General features: G+C 42.0%; 1 protein-coding gene and 1 non-coding gene across 4 annotated transcripts in view; both read right to left on the reverse strand.

Moving 5' to 3' along the window:
* ZFR (zinc finger RNA binding protein) overlaps positions 1-17,533 on the reverse strand; it is a 136,765-nt gene that overhangs the window by 55,073 nt on the left and 64,159 nt on the right. For all 3 annotated transcript variants that reach the window (XM_053701176.1, XM_053701175.1, XM_053701178.1), the window contains exons 11-14: positions 16,261-16,380; positions 15,988-16,133; positions 2,104-2,266; positions 871-1,076 (exon numbers count right to left, since the gene is read on the reverse strand). In XM_053701176.1, coding sequence (XP_053557151.1) covers positions 871-1,076; positions 2,104-2,266; positions 15,988-16,133; positions 16,261-16,380 — 635 coding nt within the window. The remainder of the gene's footprint in view (positions 1-870; positions 1,077-2,103; positions 2,267-15,987; positions 16,134-16,260; positions 16,381-17,533) is intronic.
* Positions 16,446-16,583, reverse strand: LOC128650676 (small nucleolar RNA SNORA66). The gene has a single exon (XR_008400940.1). It is a non-coding gene; the product is annotated as a small nucleolar RNA SNORA66 (small nucleolar RNA).

Genomic DNA, 17,533 nt, shown 5'->3' on the forward strand with positions numbered 1-17,533 from the left:
TAGTAGGTTACCAATAAAGATTCCTTTACTTCCCTGGCCAAGTGAACTCCCCATATAAACTGACTTTTTTCATACTATATAAAAATACCCAAGTGTCATGTCCTTAATTAATAAGGAGTATTAAATCCCAAAGGAAGGATCTGAAAGAGGATTAACCTCTTAAGTGCTGCTATCCTTCCGTACCTAGAAGGCAAAAAGCACTTACATTAGATCCAATTGCATGATAGTGGCAGGCACTTCACTCCCTGTCATAGATCTGTAGGAAAAGAAAGAACAGAGTTATTAACTCTGGCTTTCTGCAAAGGGGTAGCAAAGTGTTAAAAGTAAAGCAAAGACTTCCTCGCTGCCTTTTAACTGCTAAAAGCCACCACTACTCTTACTCAAGAGATTGACATGGACACAGCTAGACCCCAATCCTTGCTTGCAGGGAAAAGTACCCATAAAAGGATTAAAATATTCAGACACCAACTACGCACAACCTCCATTGACAGAGGCAAAGATAATGAATGGAGGTTATGGGCAAGGCAGTTACACTTAACAGCTTTGCTGGGGTGCTCTTTGCCTCCTCCTGCTGGCCAGGAGTTGAATATCCCACTAGTAATTAGAATGTAGTCGTGGAACCTCCATGTCATAGGAAAGAAATATATGTATGAATAATACATATTACAATGATTTCTATAAGACAGTACTTTTTTCATTACAACAATGAAACAGACTGTCTCATATCCCTTTGATGATCCATATAGAGCATAACATTTTAAAATACTTTCCAATTTACTTATATGATTAAATTGTGCTGTCTCTTTATATGCAAATCTACTGTATTTAATGGTCCTTTAAACACATGACAATTGTGGCAAAAATAAATACCTTTCTTTAGTAGAGTCTTTCTTCTCATCACTTTCCTTGCTTTTACTTTTGTCTTGGTCAGCCATAGAGTCAGACACAAGTTTAAGAGCTCTTTCGGTTAGAGAGACAATTTTTTGAACTGCCTGCAATTCATCCTCTGTTGGATAGATGGCTGCATGCTTTGTCATGACATAGCGGTCATCAGATGAATCTGGCCTTCGTAAAGGCTGTTAAGGAACAAAGGGGAAAAAAGTATTAAGACCCAGCTATATCTCAATAACTAGGAACATATTTTATATTACACATAAAAAAAACATATTACAATACAATACTTACGGACCAGTAAACACCTTTTAACATGGACATTAAACACTAAATACATTTTATATGCATTCTATTGGGGTTATTACCTGCATTCTTCTAGTCATGAGTGACACCATGTTGAAACCTAAATTTCACTAAATTTGCACATGAACAGTAACTTCTTCAGGTACCTGCAGTGAAACCTAGGATCCAAAAGTCAGCACCCATAATTAGAGGGGGTGCATGAAATATATTTTGTGCTATGAAAGTATAGTTTTTTTTTTTTTTTTATGGATTAAAAAATAGTTTAGAATACTGTATTGACTAGCTTATAAAGTTCATAACTACAATGAACCCTAATTCCAGGAATTTAAAAGGTGCATACAGATGTTGCTAAGAGGACGTAATGTTTGTCCATGAAGATTAATCAGTTTAGAAAGAAGAGAGAGAGAAAGAAGAGAAAGAAAGAAGAGAGATATGAGAAAGAGGATATATATATATATATATATATATATTTGTATTTTGTCTAGCCTTCTGTTTGATATTAAAATTATATGGAGCCAAACTTTTTCCCCCAACACATTGCCAGAGGTTTAAAATTCTACTTTCATACTAAAACTGTTGCCTTTTTTTAAAAAACAAACGAAAACTAATATTAATGTATAAAGTGTGCAAATACCATCTAAATTAACTTTAAACCCTGTTAAATATAATTGCTATATTCCATAGTCATTGCCCTTTATGAAGATATTAGATAAGGGAAACCTAGGTTTCAACACGGTGGAGCCTATTGCAGTGATCACCAGTCAAGGAACCACCACCCAGCAACAGCAGTTCTCTGATGTCGACATTAAAGACATAACGGGAAAACGCAAGGATGTTTATCTACTTTGCCACAGAGAAAAAGTACAGCTCTATATAAACATCCATATGGGTTAAACATCGACATACTCCTGGGCCTTGAGGTTGTGGAGGCATCCCTGGTCTAACACCCAACAACCCAGGAGGCCCTGGAGGCCCATGTGGGTAGCCGCCCTCTGGTGCTCTTCTCCGATCATCCCAATGATGCTGTTCTTCTTCCATCCTCCTCCAGTACATATCTTCTTCATAACGCCTATATGGGGAGAAAAAAGTAATGGAATGTTTTTGAACAGATTAGCCACCAAGTTTATCAAGACCTAATAATCTAGATAAGGAAATCAAGTGTAATTAATTGCAGAGTTTTAACAACTCAACCACATTTTAAATTTAAACAAAGGTCCATTATCGGTCTTATATTAAAAAATTGTAATCCTTGACAGCAATACACAATTAAGAGTTAAGATTTATTGTTTTGACTCATAAAACATACTGAATTTTCTCCTCATGTTTATAAGTACAGCACATGAAGCAGGAAATGGTTTATGGGAGTTAACAACTACTTATAACTTGGAGAAAGGCATAAGCTTTTAAGTGCTTCGTGAAAAATGCATCTGAATACTCTGCTCCTCCTCCGACGATTCCTTTGCCTCATGCATGATACTACACCCTAGAGACAACGTAGCTCTGAAACCCTGTCAGTTCAACAGTGCCTCCCCTAAAGGGCTGCTTAGGTTCCCTCAATTTGATTTCCAGTTCTCTTTTTTTCTACATTATCCAAAGATGAACCCGTAAACCCCAGTGTTCCGCAAACATCTCTAAACATTTCACTCCATTTCTTTCTCAACTGGATGGTCAAGAACTTGGTGTTGGTGGTAAAATGTTCCTTTTCAAAATAATGCTTGCAAGTTTTTGTTGCTATATATCAATCAATGAAGAGTGACAACCCCAAACGACTGCCTTGTGGTATTTGCACACTTCCATCCTAAACAGAATATAAAAATCTGTTGCATGATCTTAGGTTGCCTCTTTCCCCAAGTGTAGATGCTGCGATTATAACATTTGCCATCTAGTCTATAAATTGATTGATAGACTCCTCTTAGATTTATCAAGGGGTCGTAGCGCCATAGGCAGCAGGTTTGCATAAGAAAACCTGTACTAGAGATTTAAGAAGCAGCTGTAAAGAGACAGCTGCGACCTAAACAACTTCACCAGCTGTTATGTGGTGTAAGTCAATCCCCCTAGGGAGATTAGCTGCGCAAGAGCAGGGGGCAGCATTGCAAAGCTTGGCAGACAGGGGAGAAGATGCCCGCTCCTTTACGCCTTACTATCTTAAATCTGGCCCTTAACTGCCAACTATATACTGAAGTCTTCCTCAAGAACACTATTTAAATAAGTGCTCGACAAATCTGTTTAAAAATTAGGAGCCAATAAGAATATTTAAGAGCCAGACAGTGCTGTTTGTATACAGATATATGGAGACTAACCCAAAAAGTTAGGAGCCAAGGGTAGCATTTTATGAGCCAGTGGCTCCATGGATTTGTCGAGCCCTGATTGAAATAGACATTAAACACAAATTGTAAACTACAAGAATACGATCCTTAATTTTAGAATAATTGTGCAATGAAAACTGCAACTTTATTTTGTCAAATTAGTATAGTGTTGTGTATTTTGTCTTCCTTTCTCCAACATTGGTGTGTCCGGTCCACGGCGTCATCCTTACTTGTGGGATATCTCTTCCAACAGGAAATGTCAAAGAGTCCCAGCAAAGCTGGCCATATAGTCCCTCCTAGGCTCCGCCCACCGCAGTCATTCTCTTTGCCGTTGAACAGGCAACATCTCCACGGAGATGGTTAAGAGTATGTGGTGTTTAGTTGTAGTTTTTTTATTCTACTATCAAGAGTTTGTTATTTTAAAATAGTGCTGGTATGTACTATTTACTCTGAAACAGAAAAAGATGAAGATTTCTGTTTGTGAGAGAAAGATGATTTTAGCAGACAGTAACTAAAGTCGATTGCTGTTTCCACATAGGACTGTTGAGATGAAGTAACTTCAGTTGGGGGAAACAGTTAGCAGACTTTTCTGCTTAAGGTATGACTAGCCATATTTCTAACAAGACTGTGTAATGCTGGAAGGCTGTCATTTCCCCTCATGGGGACCGGTAAGCCATTTTCTTAGTCTCAAACAGAATAAAGGGCTTAATATGGGCTATAAAACTGGTAGACACTTTTATGGGCTAAATCGATTGCTTTATTTGGACATTTTATACATGTTTATGCTCATAATTCACACTTATAAACTTGGGGAACGTTTTTTTAACGTCAGGCACTATGTTAGACACCTTTTCCAGTCAGGAAGGGCCTTCCCAGTTGTAGGCTGAGCCTCATTTTCGTGCCATTACTGCGCAGTTGTTTTTGAGAGCAAGACATGCAGATGCATGTGTGAGGACCTGAAAGTGGTTGGAAAAGTTCCTAGAAGGCGTCATTTGGTATCGTATTCCCCTCTGGGCTTGGTAAAGTCACAGCAAAGGCTGTAGCTGGGACTGTATAGGGGTTAAATCTGTAACCGGTTCCGGTTTCGTTATTTTAAGGGTTAAAGCTCTGAAAATTGGTGTGCAATACTTTTAATGATTTAAGACACTGTGGTGAAATTTTGGTAAATTTTGAACAATTCCTTCATATTTTTTCACATATTCAGTAATAAAGTGTGCTCTGTTTAAAATTTAAAGAGACAGTAACGGTTTTGTTTTAAAACGGTTTTTGTGCTTTATTGACAAGTTTAAGCCTGTTTAACATGTCTGTGCCTTCAGATAAGCTATGTTCTATATGTATGAAAGTCAATGTGTCTCCCCCTTCAAAATTGTGTGATAATTTTGCCATAGCGTCCAAACAATGAAAGGACAATACTGTCACAGATAATGAAGTTGACCAAGATGATTCATCAGATGAAGGGAGTAGACATGGTTCTACATCATCTCCTTCTGTGTCTATACCAGTTTTGCCCACGCAGGAGGCCCCTAGTACTTCTAGCGCGCCAATGCTTATTACCATGCAACAATTGACGGCTGTAATGGATAACTCCATAGCTAATATTTTATCCAAAATGCCTGCATATCAGAGAAAGCGCGATTGCTCTGTTTTAAACACTGAAGAGCAGGAGGGCGCTGATGATAATGGTTCTGTCATACCCTCACACCAATCTGAAGGGGCCATGAGGGAGGTTTTGTCAGATGGGGAAATTTCAGATTCAGAAAAAATTTCTCAACAGGCTGAACCTGATGTTGTGACATTTAAATTTAAATTAGAACATCTCCGCGCACTGCTTAAGGTGGTGTTATCTACTCTGGATGATTGTGACAACTTAGTCATTCCAGAAAAATTATGTAAGATGGACAAGTTCCTAGAGGTTCCGGTGCACCCCGACGCTTTTCCTATACCCAAGCGGGTGGCGGACATAGTGAATAAGGAGTGGGAGAAGCCCGGCATACCTTTTGTTCCCCCGCCTATATTTAAGAAGTTATTTCCTATGGTCGACCCCAGAAAGGACTTATGGCAGACAGTCCCTAAGGTCGAGGGGGCAGTTTTTACTCTAAACAAGCGCACTACTATTCTTATTGAGGATAGTTGTGCTTTCAAAGATCCTATGGATAAAAAATTGGAGGGTTTGCTTAAAAAGATTTTTGTACAGCAAGGTTACCTTCTACAACCCATTTCGTGCATTGTTCCTGTCACTACAGCAGCGTGGTTCTGGTTCGAGGAACTAGAAAAGTCGCTCAGTAGAGAGACTCCATATGAGGAAGTTATGGACAGAGTTCACGCACTTAAGTTGGCTAACTTTTATTTTAGATGCCGCTTTGCAATTAGCTAGATTAGTGGCAAAAAATTCAGGGTTTGCAATTGTGGCGCGCAGAGCGCTTTGGCTAAAGTCTTGGTCAGCGGATGTATCATCCAAGACAAAATTGCTTAACATCCCCTTCAAGGGTAAAACTCTCTTTGGACCAGAATTGAAAGAGATTATCTCAGACATCACTGGGAGAAAGGGCCACGCCCTCCCACAAGATAGGCCTTTCAAGGCCAAAAATAAGTCTAATTTTCGTTCCTTCCGTAATTTCAGGAACGGACCGGCCTCTAATTCTGCATCCTCTAAGCAAGAGGGTAATGCCTCACAGTCCAAGCCAGCCTGGAAACTGATGCAAGGCTGGAACAAGGGTAAGAAGACCAAGAAGCCTGCTACCGCTAACAAAACAGCATGAAGGAGTAGCCCCCGATCCGGGACCGGATCTAGTGGGGGGCAGACTCTCTCTCTTTGCTCAGGCTTGGGCAAGAGATGTTCAGGATCCCTGGGCGCTAGAAATAGTTTCTCAGGGTTATCTTCTGGAATTCAAGGAACTACCCCCAAGGGGAAGGTTCCACATGTCTCACTTATCCTCAAACAAAATAAAGAGACAGGCGTTCTTACATTGTGTAGAAGACCTGTTAAAGATGGGAGTGATACACCCAGTTCCAATGACGGAACAAGTAATGGGATTTTACTCAAATCTGTTCGTAGTTCCCAAAAAAAAGAGGGAACCTTCAGACCAATTCTGGATTTAAAGATCCTAAACAAATTTCTCAGGGTACCATCGTTCAAAATGGAAACCATTCGAACGATTCTACCCACTATCCAGGAAGGTCAATTTATGACTACCGTGGATCTAAAGGATGCGTACCTACATATTCCTATCCACAAAGAACATCATCAGTTCCTAAGGTTCGCCTTTCTGGACAAACATTACCAGTTTGTGGCCCTCCCATTCGGATTAGCCACTGCTCCAAGGATTTTCACAAAGGTACTCGGGTCCCTTCTAGCGGTCCTAAGACCGAGGGGCATTGCAGTAGTACCATACTTGGACGACATTCTAATTCAAGCGTCGTCCCTTTCAAAAGCAAAGGCTCATACAGACATCGTTCTGGCCTTTCTCAGATCTCACGGATGGAAGGTTAACATAGAAAAGAGTTCTCCGTCTCCTTCAACAAAAGTTGTCACGACCGACGCCAGTCTAGTGGGCTGGGGCGCGGTCTGGGAATCCCTGAAAGCTCAGGGACTATGGTCTCGGGAAGAGTCTCTTCTCCCGATAAACATTCTGGAACTAAGAGCGATATTCAATGCTCTCAGGGCTTGGCCTCAGCTTGCAAAGGCCAGATTCATAAGATTCCAATCAGACAACATGACGACTGTTGCGTATATCAATCATCAGGGGGGAACAAGGAGTTCCCTGGCGATGAAAGAAGTGACCAAAATAATACAATGGGCGGAGGATCACTCCTGCCACCTATCTGCAATCCACATCCCAGGTGTGGAAAACTGGGAAGCGGATTATCTGAGTCGTCAGACATTCCATCCGGGGGAGTGGGAACTCCACCCGGAGATCTTTGCCCAGTTGACGCAATTATGGGGCATTCCAGATATGGATCTGATGGCGTCTCGTCAGAACTTCAAGGTTCCTTGCTACGGGTCCAGATCCAGGGATCCCAAGGCGACTCTAGTGGATGCACTAGTAGCACCTTGGACCTTCAACCTAGCTTATGTGTTTCCACCGTTTCCTCTCATTCCCAGGCTGGTAGCCAGGATCAAGCAGGAGAGGGCCTCGGTGAGACTTGGTATGCAGACCTGGTGAATATGTCATCGGTTCCACCATGGAAGCTACCTTTGAGACAGGACCTTCTTGTTCAGGGTCCATTCGAACATCCAAATCTGGTCTCCCTCCAGCTGACGGCTTGGAGATTGAACGCTTGATTCTATCAAAGCGTGGGTTTTCAGATTCTGTGATAGATACTCTGGTTCAGGCCAGAAAACCGGTAACTAGAAAGATTTACCATAAAATATGGAAAAGATATATCTGCTGGTGTGAATCCAAGGGATTCCCATGGAATAAGATAAAAAATCCTAAGATTCTTTCCTTTCTGCAAGAAGGTTTGGATAAAGGATTATCTGCGAGTTCTCTAAAGGGACAGATTTCTGCTTTATCTGTCTTACTACACAAATGACTGGCAGCTGTGCCAGATGTTCAAGCATTTGTTCAGGCTCTGGTTAGTATCAAGCCTGTTTACAGACCTTTGACTCCTCCCTGGAGTTTAAATCTAGTTCTTTCAGTTCTTCAAGGGGTTCCGTTTGAACCTCTACATTCCATAGATATTAAGTTGTTATCTTGGAAAGTTTTGTTTTTGGTTGCTATTTCTTCTGCTAGAAGAGTTTCACAGTTATCTGCTCTGCAGTGTTCTCCGCCCTATCTGGTGTTCCATGCAGATAAGGTGGTTTTGCGTACTAAGCCTGGTTTTCTTCCAAAGGTTGTTTCTAACAAAAATATTAACCAGGAGATAGTTGTACCTTCTTTGTGTCCGAATCCAGTTTCAAAGAAGGAACGTTTGTTACACAATTTGGACGTAGTCCGTGCTCTAAAATTCTATTTAGAAGCTACAAAAGATTTCAGACAAACATCTTCTCTGTTTGTCGTCTATTCTGGTAAAAGGAGAGGTCAAAAAGCGACTTCTACCTCTCTTTCCTTTTGGCTTAAAAGCATTATCCGATTGGCTTACGAGACTGCCGGACGGCAGCCTCCTGAAAGAATCACAGCCCACTCCACTAGGGCTGTGGCTTCCACATGGGCCTTCAAGAACGAGGCTTCTGTTGATCAGATATGTAAGGCAGCGACTTGGTCTTCACTGCACACTTTTGCCAAATTTTACAAATTTGATACTTTTGCTTCTTCGGAGGCTATTTTTGGGAGAAAGGTTTTGCAAGCCGTGGTGCCTTCCGTTTAGGTAACCTGATTTGCTCCCTCCCTTCATCCGTGTCCTAAAGCTTTGGTATTTGTTCCCACAAGTAAGGATGACGCCGTGGACCGGACACACCAATGTTGGAGAAAACAGAATTTATGCTTACCTGATAAATTACTTTCTCCAACGGTGTGTCCGGTCCACGGCCCGCCCTGGTTTTTTAATCAGGTCTGATGAATTATTTTCTCTAACTACAGTCACCACGGTACCATATGGTTTCTCCTATTTTTTCCTTCTGTCCGTCGGTCGAATGACTGGGGTGGGCGGAGCCTAGGAGGGACTATATGGCCAGCTTTGCTGGGACTCTTTGCCATTTCCTGTTGGGGAAGAGATATCCCACAAGTAAGGATGACGCCGTGGACCAGACACACCGTTGGAGAAAGTAATTTATCAGGTAAGCATAAATTCTGTTTTTCACTGATTACCTGTCGCCATGAGCAAAAGATTTTCCAATTTACTTCTCTTACCAAATTAGCTTTATTCCCTCTGTAGCCTTTATTAAAAAGCAAACATGCACTGCCAGAAGCTAAACTGTTGATTGGCTGATGCACATATATGTCTTGTGTTGCCTAACCTGATGTGTTCAGTTTGCTCCCAATAAGTGATTTGCTGCTCTTTCAAAAAGATACTAAGAGAATGAAGCAAATTTGAGAATAGAAGTAAACTGGAATTTAAAAAAAAAAAAAAAAAGAGTATGCTCTCTCTCAGTCATACAAGACAAATGTGGGGTTTCATGTCCCTTTAACCCTAGAAAAAAGAAAATTTATGCTTACCTGATAAATTTGTTTCTTTTTAGACACGAGTCCACGGATCTTCATCCTTACTTGTGGGATTTCACCTCCTGGTCAGCAGGAGGAGGCAAAGAGCACCATAGCAGAGCTGCTATATATAACTCCTCCCTTGCCTCCCACTTCAGTCATTCAACCTAAGTTAGGAAGAGAAAGGAAAAGCCAAGGTGCAGAGGTGTCTGAAGTTTACAAAAATTAATAACCTGTCTCAGAGAACAGGGCGGGCCGTGGACTCATCGTGTCTAAAAAGAAACAAATTTATCAGGTAAGCATAAATTTTCTTTTCAAAGACACGATGAGTCCACAGATCTTCATCCTTACTTGTGGGATACAATACCAGAGCTAGAGTACACGGATGAAAAGGGAGGCACAAGACAGGGAACCTAAACGAAAGGCACCACTGCTCGAAGACCCTTTCTCTCAAAAACAGCCTCAGCCGAGGCAAAATTATCAAATTAGTAAAATTTAGAAAAAGTGTGAAGAGAGGACCAAGTTGCAGCCTTGCAAATCTGTTCTACAGAAGCTTCATTTTTGAAGCAACAGCCCTAGTGGAATGAGCCGTAACCCTTTCAGGAGGCTGCTGTCCAGCAGTCTCATATGCAAAACGGATGATACTCTTCAGCCAAAAAGAGAGGTAGCCGTAGCTTTCTGACCCTTACGTTCTCCAGAGAAAATGACAAACAAAGAAGACGACTGGCGAAAAGCCTTAGTCGCTTGTAAATAAAATTTCAAAGCACGGACCACATCCAAATTGTGCAAGAGACGTTCTTTTTCAGAAGAAGGATTAGGACACTAGGAAGGAACAACAATCTCCTGATTAAGGTTTCTGTCTGAAACAACCTTAGGAAGGAACGAACCCTTGTTTAGTACGTAAAACTACCTCATCCGAATGGAAAATAAGGTAAGGTGAATTGTATTGCAATGCCAAAAGCTCAGAACACTCTTCGAGCTGAAGAAATGACAACAAGAAATAAAACTTTCCAAGATAACAACTTAATATCTAAGGAATGCATAGGCTCAATTGGAGCCCCTTGAACTTTAAGAACTAAATTCAGGCTCCATGGAGAAGCAATTGGTTTAAACACAGGCCTGATTCTAACCAAAGCTTGACAAAAGGACTGAACGTCTGGGACATCCGCCAGACGTTTGTGTAACAAAATAGACAAGGCTGAGATCTGACCCTTTAGGGAACTTGCTGATAAACCCTTCTCCAATCCTTCTTGGAGAAAGGACAAAATTCTGGGAATCCTAACTCTACTCCATGAGTAGCCCTTGGATTCACACCAAAAAAGATATTTACGCCATATCTTATGGTAAATCTTTCTAGTCACAGGTTTACAAGCCTGAATCAAGGTCTCTATAAACGAATCAGAAAAACCCAGCTTGGATAGGATTAAGCGTTCAATCTCCAAGCAGTCATCTTCAGAGAAATTAGATTTGGATGAAGGAAGGGTCCTAGAATGAGGAGATCCTTCCTCAATGGGAGTCTCCAAGGTGGCAGGGATGATATGTCCACCAGATCGGCATACCAAATCCTGCGAGGCCACGCAGGAGCAATGAGGATCACGGATGCCCTCCTCTCCTGTTTGATTCGAGCAATGACTCGAGGAAGAAGTGCAAACAGAGGAAATAGGTATGCAAGAATGAAGGACCAAGGAACCGCCAGAGCATCTATCAGTTCTGCCTGGGGATCCCTGGACCTTGACCCGTATCTCGGGAGCTTGGCCTCATTGGATCTCATGGCATTCTGACGAGATGCTATGAGATCCAACTCAGGCCGACCCCATTTGAGAATCAGTTTGGAGAACACCTCCAGATGGAGTTCCCACTCTCCCGGATGAAAAGTCTGCCTGCTCAGAATGTTTGCCTCCCAGTTGTCCACCCTGGGATATGGATCGCTGACAGATGGCAAGAATGGGCCTCCGCCCACTGGATTATCTTGGCTACCTCGGTCGTCACTAAGGAACTCCTCGTTCCTCCTTGATGATTGATGTAAGCCACTGTTGTCGTGTTGTCCGTCTGGAATCTGATGAACTGGGCTGAAGCCAACTGAGGCCAGGCCAGAAGAGCATTGAAAAATCGCTCTCAGTTCCAGTATGTTTATAGGAAGAACAGACTCTGCCTGAGTCCACACTCCCTGAGCCTTTAGGGAATCCCAAACAGCACTCCACCCTAGAAGGCTGGCATCTGTTGTCACAATCACCCAGGACGGTCTGCAAAAGCATGTTCCCTGGGATAGATGATCCAGAGACAACCACCATTGAAGCGAGTCCCTTGTCTCCCGATCCAGAGTTATTCAAGGAGACAAGTCTGCATAATCTCCATTCCACTGCCTGAGCATGTTTAACTGCAGAGGTCTGAGGTCAAACCGAGCAAACAGAATGATGTCCATCGCCGCCACCATCAATCCAATTACTTACATACACTGGGCCACTGACGGCCGAGGATTGGACTGAAGGGCTCGACAGGTATCTAGAATCTTTGATTTCCTGACATCTGTCAGAAAAATCCTCATAGATACAGAATCGATTAGAGTTCCCAAGAAAGTCACCCTTATCTTTGGAATAAAGGAACTCTTTTCCAGATTTACCTTCCACCCGTGAGTTCTCAGAAAGGACAGTACAGTGTCGGTATGAGCCACTGCTTCCTGACAAGATGGCGTCTGGATTAGAATATTGTCCACATAAGGCGCCACCAAAATGCCCCGCGGTCTTAGAACCGCCAGCAAAGACCCCAAAACCTTTGTGAAAATTCTGGGTGCAGTGGCCAGCCCGAAAGGAAGAGCCACAAACTGAAAGTGCTTGTCCAGAAAAGCAAACCTTAGGAACTTGTGATGATCTTTGTGGATAGGGATATGAAGGTATGCATCCTTCAAGTCCACTGTCGTCATAAATTAACTATCCTGGATCAATGGAAGAATGGTACGAATTGTGATGGAAGTCTGAGAAACTTGTTTAGACTCTTGAGATCTAATATAGGTCTGAAGGTTCCCTCTTTTTTGGGAACCACAAACAGATTTGAGTAAAAACCCTGTCCCTGTTCTGGAACAATTACTCCCAGGGAGGATAGGTCTTTTACACAATGTAAGAACGCCTCTCTTTTTATCTGGTTTGCAGATAATATTGAAAGAAGAAACCTTCCTCGGGGAGGAAAAAGTTTGAACTCCAGTTTGTGTCCCTGGGACACTATTTCTATAGCCCAGGGATCCTGAACGTCCCGCACCCAAGCCTGAACGAAGAAGGAAAGTCTGCCCCCCACCAGATCCAGTCCCGAATCGGGGGAATGCCCTTGATGCTGTTTTGGATTCAGAAGCAGGTTTCTTGGACTGTTTACCCTTGTTCCAAGACTGGTTGGGTCTCCAATTAGGTTTAGATTGTGAATAGTTTCCTTCCTGTTTAGAGTAGGAAGAGAAAGAATTTCCCTTGAAATTACGAAAGGAACGAAAATTACTCTGTCTTCCCTTTTGTCTACTTCTCTTATCCTGAGGAAGGAGATGACCCTTACCTCCCGTGATATCAGAGATAATTTCCTTCAGGCCAGGACCAAACAAGGTCTTTCTCTTGTAGGGAATTGCTAGAAGCTTAGACTTGGATGACACGTCTGCAGACCAAGGTTTTAACCATAAGGCTCTGCGGGCCAGGATAGAGAACCCTGAACTCTTAGCTGGCAATTTAGTAATTTGCAGACAAGCATCCGTAATAAAAGCATTGGCTAACTTCAGAGCTAGAGCTTTAATCCTATCTTGAATCTCCTCTAAAGAAGTTTCAGTCTTAAGAGACTCTGACAGAGCATCAAACCAAAAAGCCGCCGCACTAGTGACAGTAGCAATGCACGCAGCCGGCTGCAATAGCAGACTCTGGTGAACATAAATCTTTTTAAAGAGACCCTCCAATTTCTTGTCCATGGGGTCCTTAAAGGCACAACTGTCCTCAATAGGAATAGTAGTTCGCTTGGCTAAGGTGGAGATAGCTCCTTCCACCTTAGGAACCGATTGCCAAGTTTCCTTGATAGCGTCAGCTATAGGAAACATCTTTTTAAAAATAGGAGACGGAGAGAGGGGAATACCTAGTCTCTCCCATTCCTTAGAGACATCAGAGTAAGTATGAACTTCAAAATATCTGTCCAATTTACTAGACTTCGCAGGAGTAACAACTACTGTGGAATCACAGTCGTAAGGTAACCAAAACCTCCCTGAGTAACAGGCGGAGATGTTCTAGTTTAAATCTGAAAGAAACAACCTCTGAATCAGTCAAAGGCAATGAACTCTGAGTCTGAAATTTTGCCTTCTGATAGAACCTCTATACCCTCCATCTCAGTTCCCTGGGATGGTACATCTGAGAATGCCACCATGGCATCAGAAACCTCACTAGTAACCAGGTTGTCTTTCCTCTTACGCTTGCCTTGTAGCATAGGAAAGGCCAACAACATATCATCATGTCCTTTAAGGTAACTCCAGCAGGCGCTAGAGCAGAAGCACTGCTTGTGCGGGCGTTAAATCTTTGGACGCTTGGGGAGAAAGCTGCGGCATACTCTGAATCTCATCATTAGACTCCTGAGAAGCATCCGCCTTCGAAACATTTTGAGCATGAAAAATCTTTTCTTTATAGCTTAAAGGGACAGTCAACACTCGACATAACATTAACCTATATGAAAAAATTAAAAGTGACGATCCGCCTGCAACGTACCCACTTTCTTTTACTTCCTTCCTTCACCTTTTAATCTTGTACGATAACTTCTCGATTCTGATGTGAATATGGCTGACCGCAACGTCACCCTTTGGAACATGAACGAGCAGGGAAAATATTAGAGAAGGGGACGAAGGAGGATGGGGAGGAGTTTGGCGGACATATCTACATGACATATACAATAGTATTTTGGTTGATTACTCCAATACAGTTAGAGTGTTTCAACATGCGATGCACTACAGCGGAATCTTATGTTCCTGATCTAAGGTATAGAGTTAAGTTACGTAAAGTGTTGACTGTCCCTTTAAAGCCCTCTCAATACATTGAGGGACAAAAAGGAACTGGAGGTTCCACATTGGCATCCAAACACATGGCGCAAGTAACGTTATTTACAGCTTCTAAATCCATTTTAGAAAAACAGACAATTTTTTTTTTTTTTTAAACTACACTTTTATTGCATGGAAAAAACAGTTGTAAAATGGGAACCAAATCAAAAATAGCACTTATTAAACATGTGTGAATAACAGAACACTGTGCTTTTAAATTTTAAATGCAACTATTTCTCTGTTCAAAATAAAAACGTATCAATGTTATTAACAACAAACGTCTGTCTTTGTTCAAAAAACACTAGCAGACACCTCTACGCCTCAGCAGCTCTGCTGAGGCGCCTACCTGCCGACCGGACAAATTTCTCCTTCACTGTAACTCCCGGCAATGCATTAAGGAAAAGAACTCTGTAGCACTAACAACTGCTCAGTTAAGCAGGAACAGCCATGCGGTTCCAGAGCAATGAAAGGCGTCACTGTCCACAGCTAAACCGGAACTGCTCCGGATGTCAGACTAAATGACACTGTGCAGTAGATTGTGAGCGGGCTTACATGGCGCAAGTAAAAGCAAGTGCGCAAAATGGTGGCCCCGCCCCTCGTGGGCGTTAACAACCAGACAGCCCATGTAATAAAACTACAGAAAATAATAACGCCTCTTCCCAGTAACGATAATGACAAAAATCATTGTCCAGCTTTACTCCCTGCCCCAGTGCCTGTACATACGTTGCCATAAAAAACAACACCCTCCATACATAAAGAACCAAAAGTCCCAAATCAAAGGCTCCACTGCCTTAAATAAAAGTATATTCTGCCCACTTTCCTCTGAGTTCTTCTCTTTTCCCAGAATAAAAAGTTTGCACTTACCTTAAAGCTGTCTGACAGCAGGACAGTCCAACAGGTGTAAGAGGTCCTCTCCCCCCTGTGGAAGATAAGGCCTGAGTTAGTACTTGCTTAGGCCATCAGGATAAGGGCAGCATAAATATATGGGAGGCGCAGTGAGAATTATGGCCCACCAATTCCCATTGCTTTAAAGCCACTAAAAGCTCTCCTGTAGAGACTGATATGGACTACGGCTACAAAGCAGAACACTCTGGCACTACTTTAAAAATAATAAACTCTTGATTGAAAAATCTAAACACCTCACTTTACCTCTTCCTATCACTAACATAGGCAAAGAGAATGACTGGAGTGGGAGGGAAGGGAGGAGCTATATATAGCAGCTCTGCTGTGGTGCCCTGTGCCTCCTCCTGCTGACCAGGAGGTGAAATCCCACAAGTAAGGATGAAGATCCGTGGACTCATCGTGTCTTTAAAAAGAAATAAGATTAGAACGCTTAAAGAAAAATATATGCTATGCTGGCTACCTCATCTCCATTCTCCATCGCTCTTCTTCCTCCCGCCTTCGCCAGTACTCTTCTTTCTGCATTTGTTTCCGCATCTTCTCTTCTTGGATCTTTCTAGCTCTTATACTGGGTTTTACTTCTACTTGTAAATCTGGATTTACTTTTTTCTGTTAAAAATAAAAAAAATTACATCACAACATGTATCTTGGTGGAAGTATCGAAATTACTCACTCATAGTGATATTATAAAAGTCAATAAAATTAGCTAAGAATTAGAAATATTACATGAACTAACCTTATACTGCAGCCTGTGCCTTCTTCCTTTTAAATGCATCTCTTTTGCATTGGGATCATTAAAGCTGCACTCACACAGTTTGCAGTGGAAACGAATAACTTTTCCTTCATCATTTCGAACCTTAAATGAAAAGAATATTAAAATCTCTCTCTAGCAAACACGGCCTATTTTTACGATTAGAAATGTATTGTGTAGCAGTAAGGATTATGCAGCCACATGTATTAAACTGCAGGCTGAAGTATTCCCGACTGCTTTGAGTAGTATAGCAAACTTGTTCCCCTTAAATCTGCAACGTCTTGCAGAATTAGTGATCTAGTTTGCACAAAATGATCCACGAATTTAAAATAAGACATTTGATAAAAAATGAAGTGTTAATAAACATAATGAGAATATGTTATCCAGTATATAAACTTGTTGTTGGCACATATCTGTTAAACAATTTATCACGCAGCTGCAGACCAATTGGACACACTTTGTATTTGTCAATATAGTGCCAACATCATCAAAAAACAAATTATGCTTACCTGATAATTTCATTTCCATCGAGGGGAGGAGAGTCCAAGGCTTCCTTCATTACTATTGGGAATTAAGAACCTGGCCACCAGGAGGAGGCAAAGACACCCCAGCCAAAAGCTTAAATACCTTCCAAACTTCCCTCATCCCCAAGTCATTTTGCCGAGGGAACCAGGAAGAGTAGGAGAAATATCAGAGTAAAAAAGGTGCCAGAAAATGAATAAATTTAGGGCTGCCCAACAGAGATACGGGCAGGAGCCGTGGACTCTCCTCCCCTGGATGGAAATGACATTATCAGGTAAGCATAATTTAGGTTTTCCATCTAAAGGGGAGGAGAGTCCACAGCTTCATTCATTACTATTGGGAACATATACCCAAGCTCTAGAGAACACTGAATGAAACCAGAAGGGTAAAAGGCGGACCCTAATCTGAGGGCACCACAGCTTGCAAAACCGCTCTCCCAAAAACATCAAATTCGTAAAACTTTGAAAGTGTGTAAGGACCAGGTAGCCGCCTTACAAATTTGCTCCATAGAGGCCTCATTCTTGAAGGCACAAGCTCTAGTTGAATGAGCCGTGATCCTCTGATGAGGCTTATGTCCCGCTGTCTCATAAGCCAAGCGAATCAAGATCCTCAACCAAAAAGACAAAGAAGTAGCAGAGGCCCTTTGCCCCTTGCGCTACCCAGAATACACCACAGAGAGAGATGTAGACTGTCTGAAATCCTTGGTAGCCTGAAGATAAAACTTCAAGGCACGAAC

Source organism: Bombina bombina, chromosome 2 (genome assembly GCF_027579735.1).
Source record: "Bombina bombina isolate aBomBom1 chromosome 2, aBomBom1.pri, whole genome shotgun sequence".
NCBI lineage: Eukaryota > Metazoa > Chordata > Amphibia > Anura > Bombinatoridae > Bombina > Bombina bombina.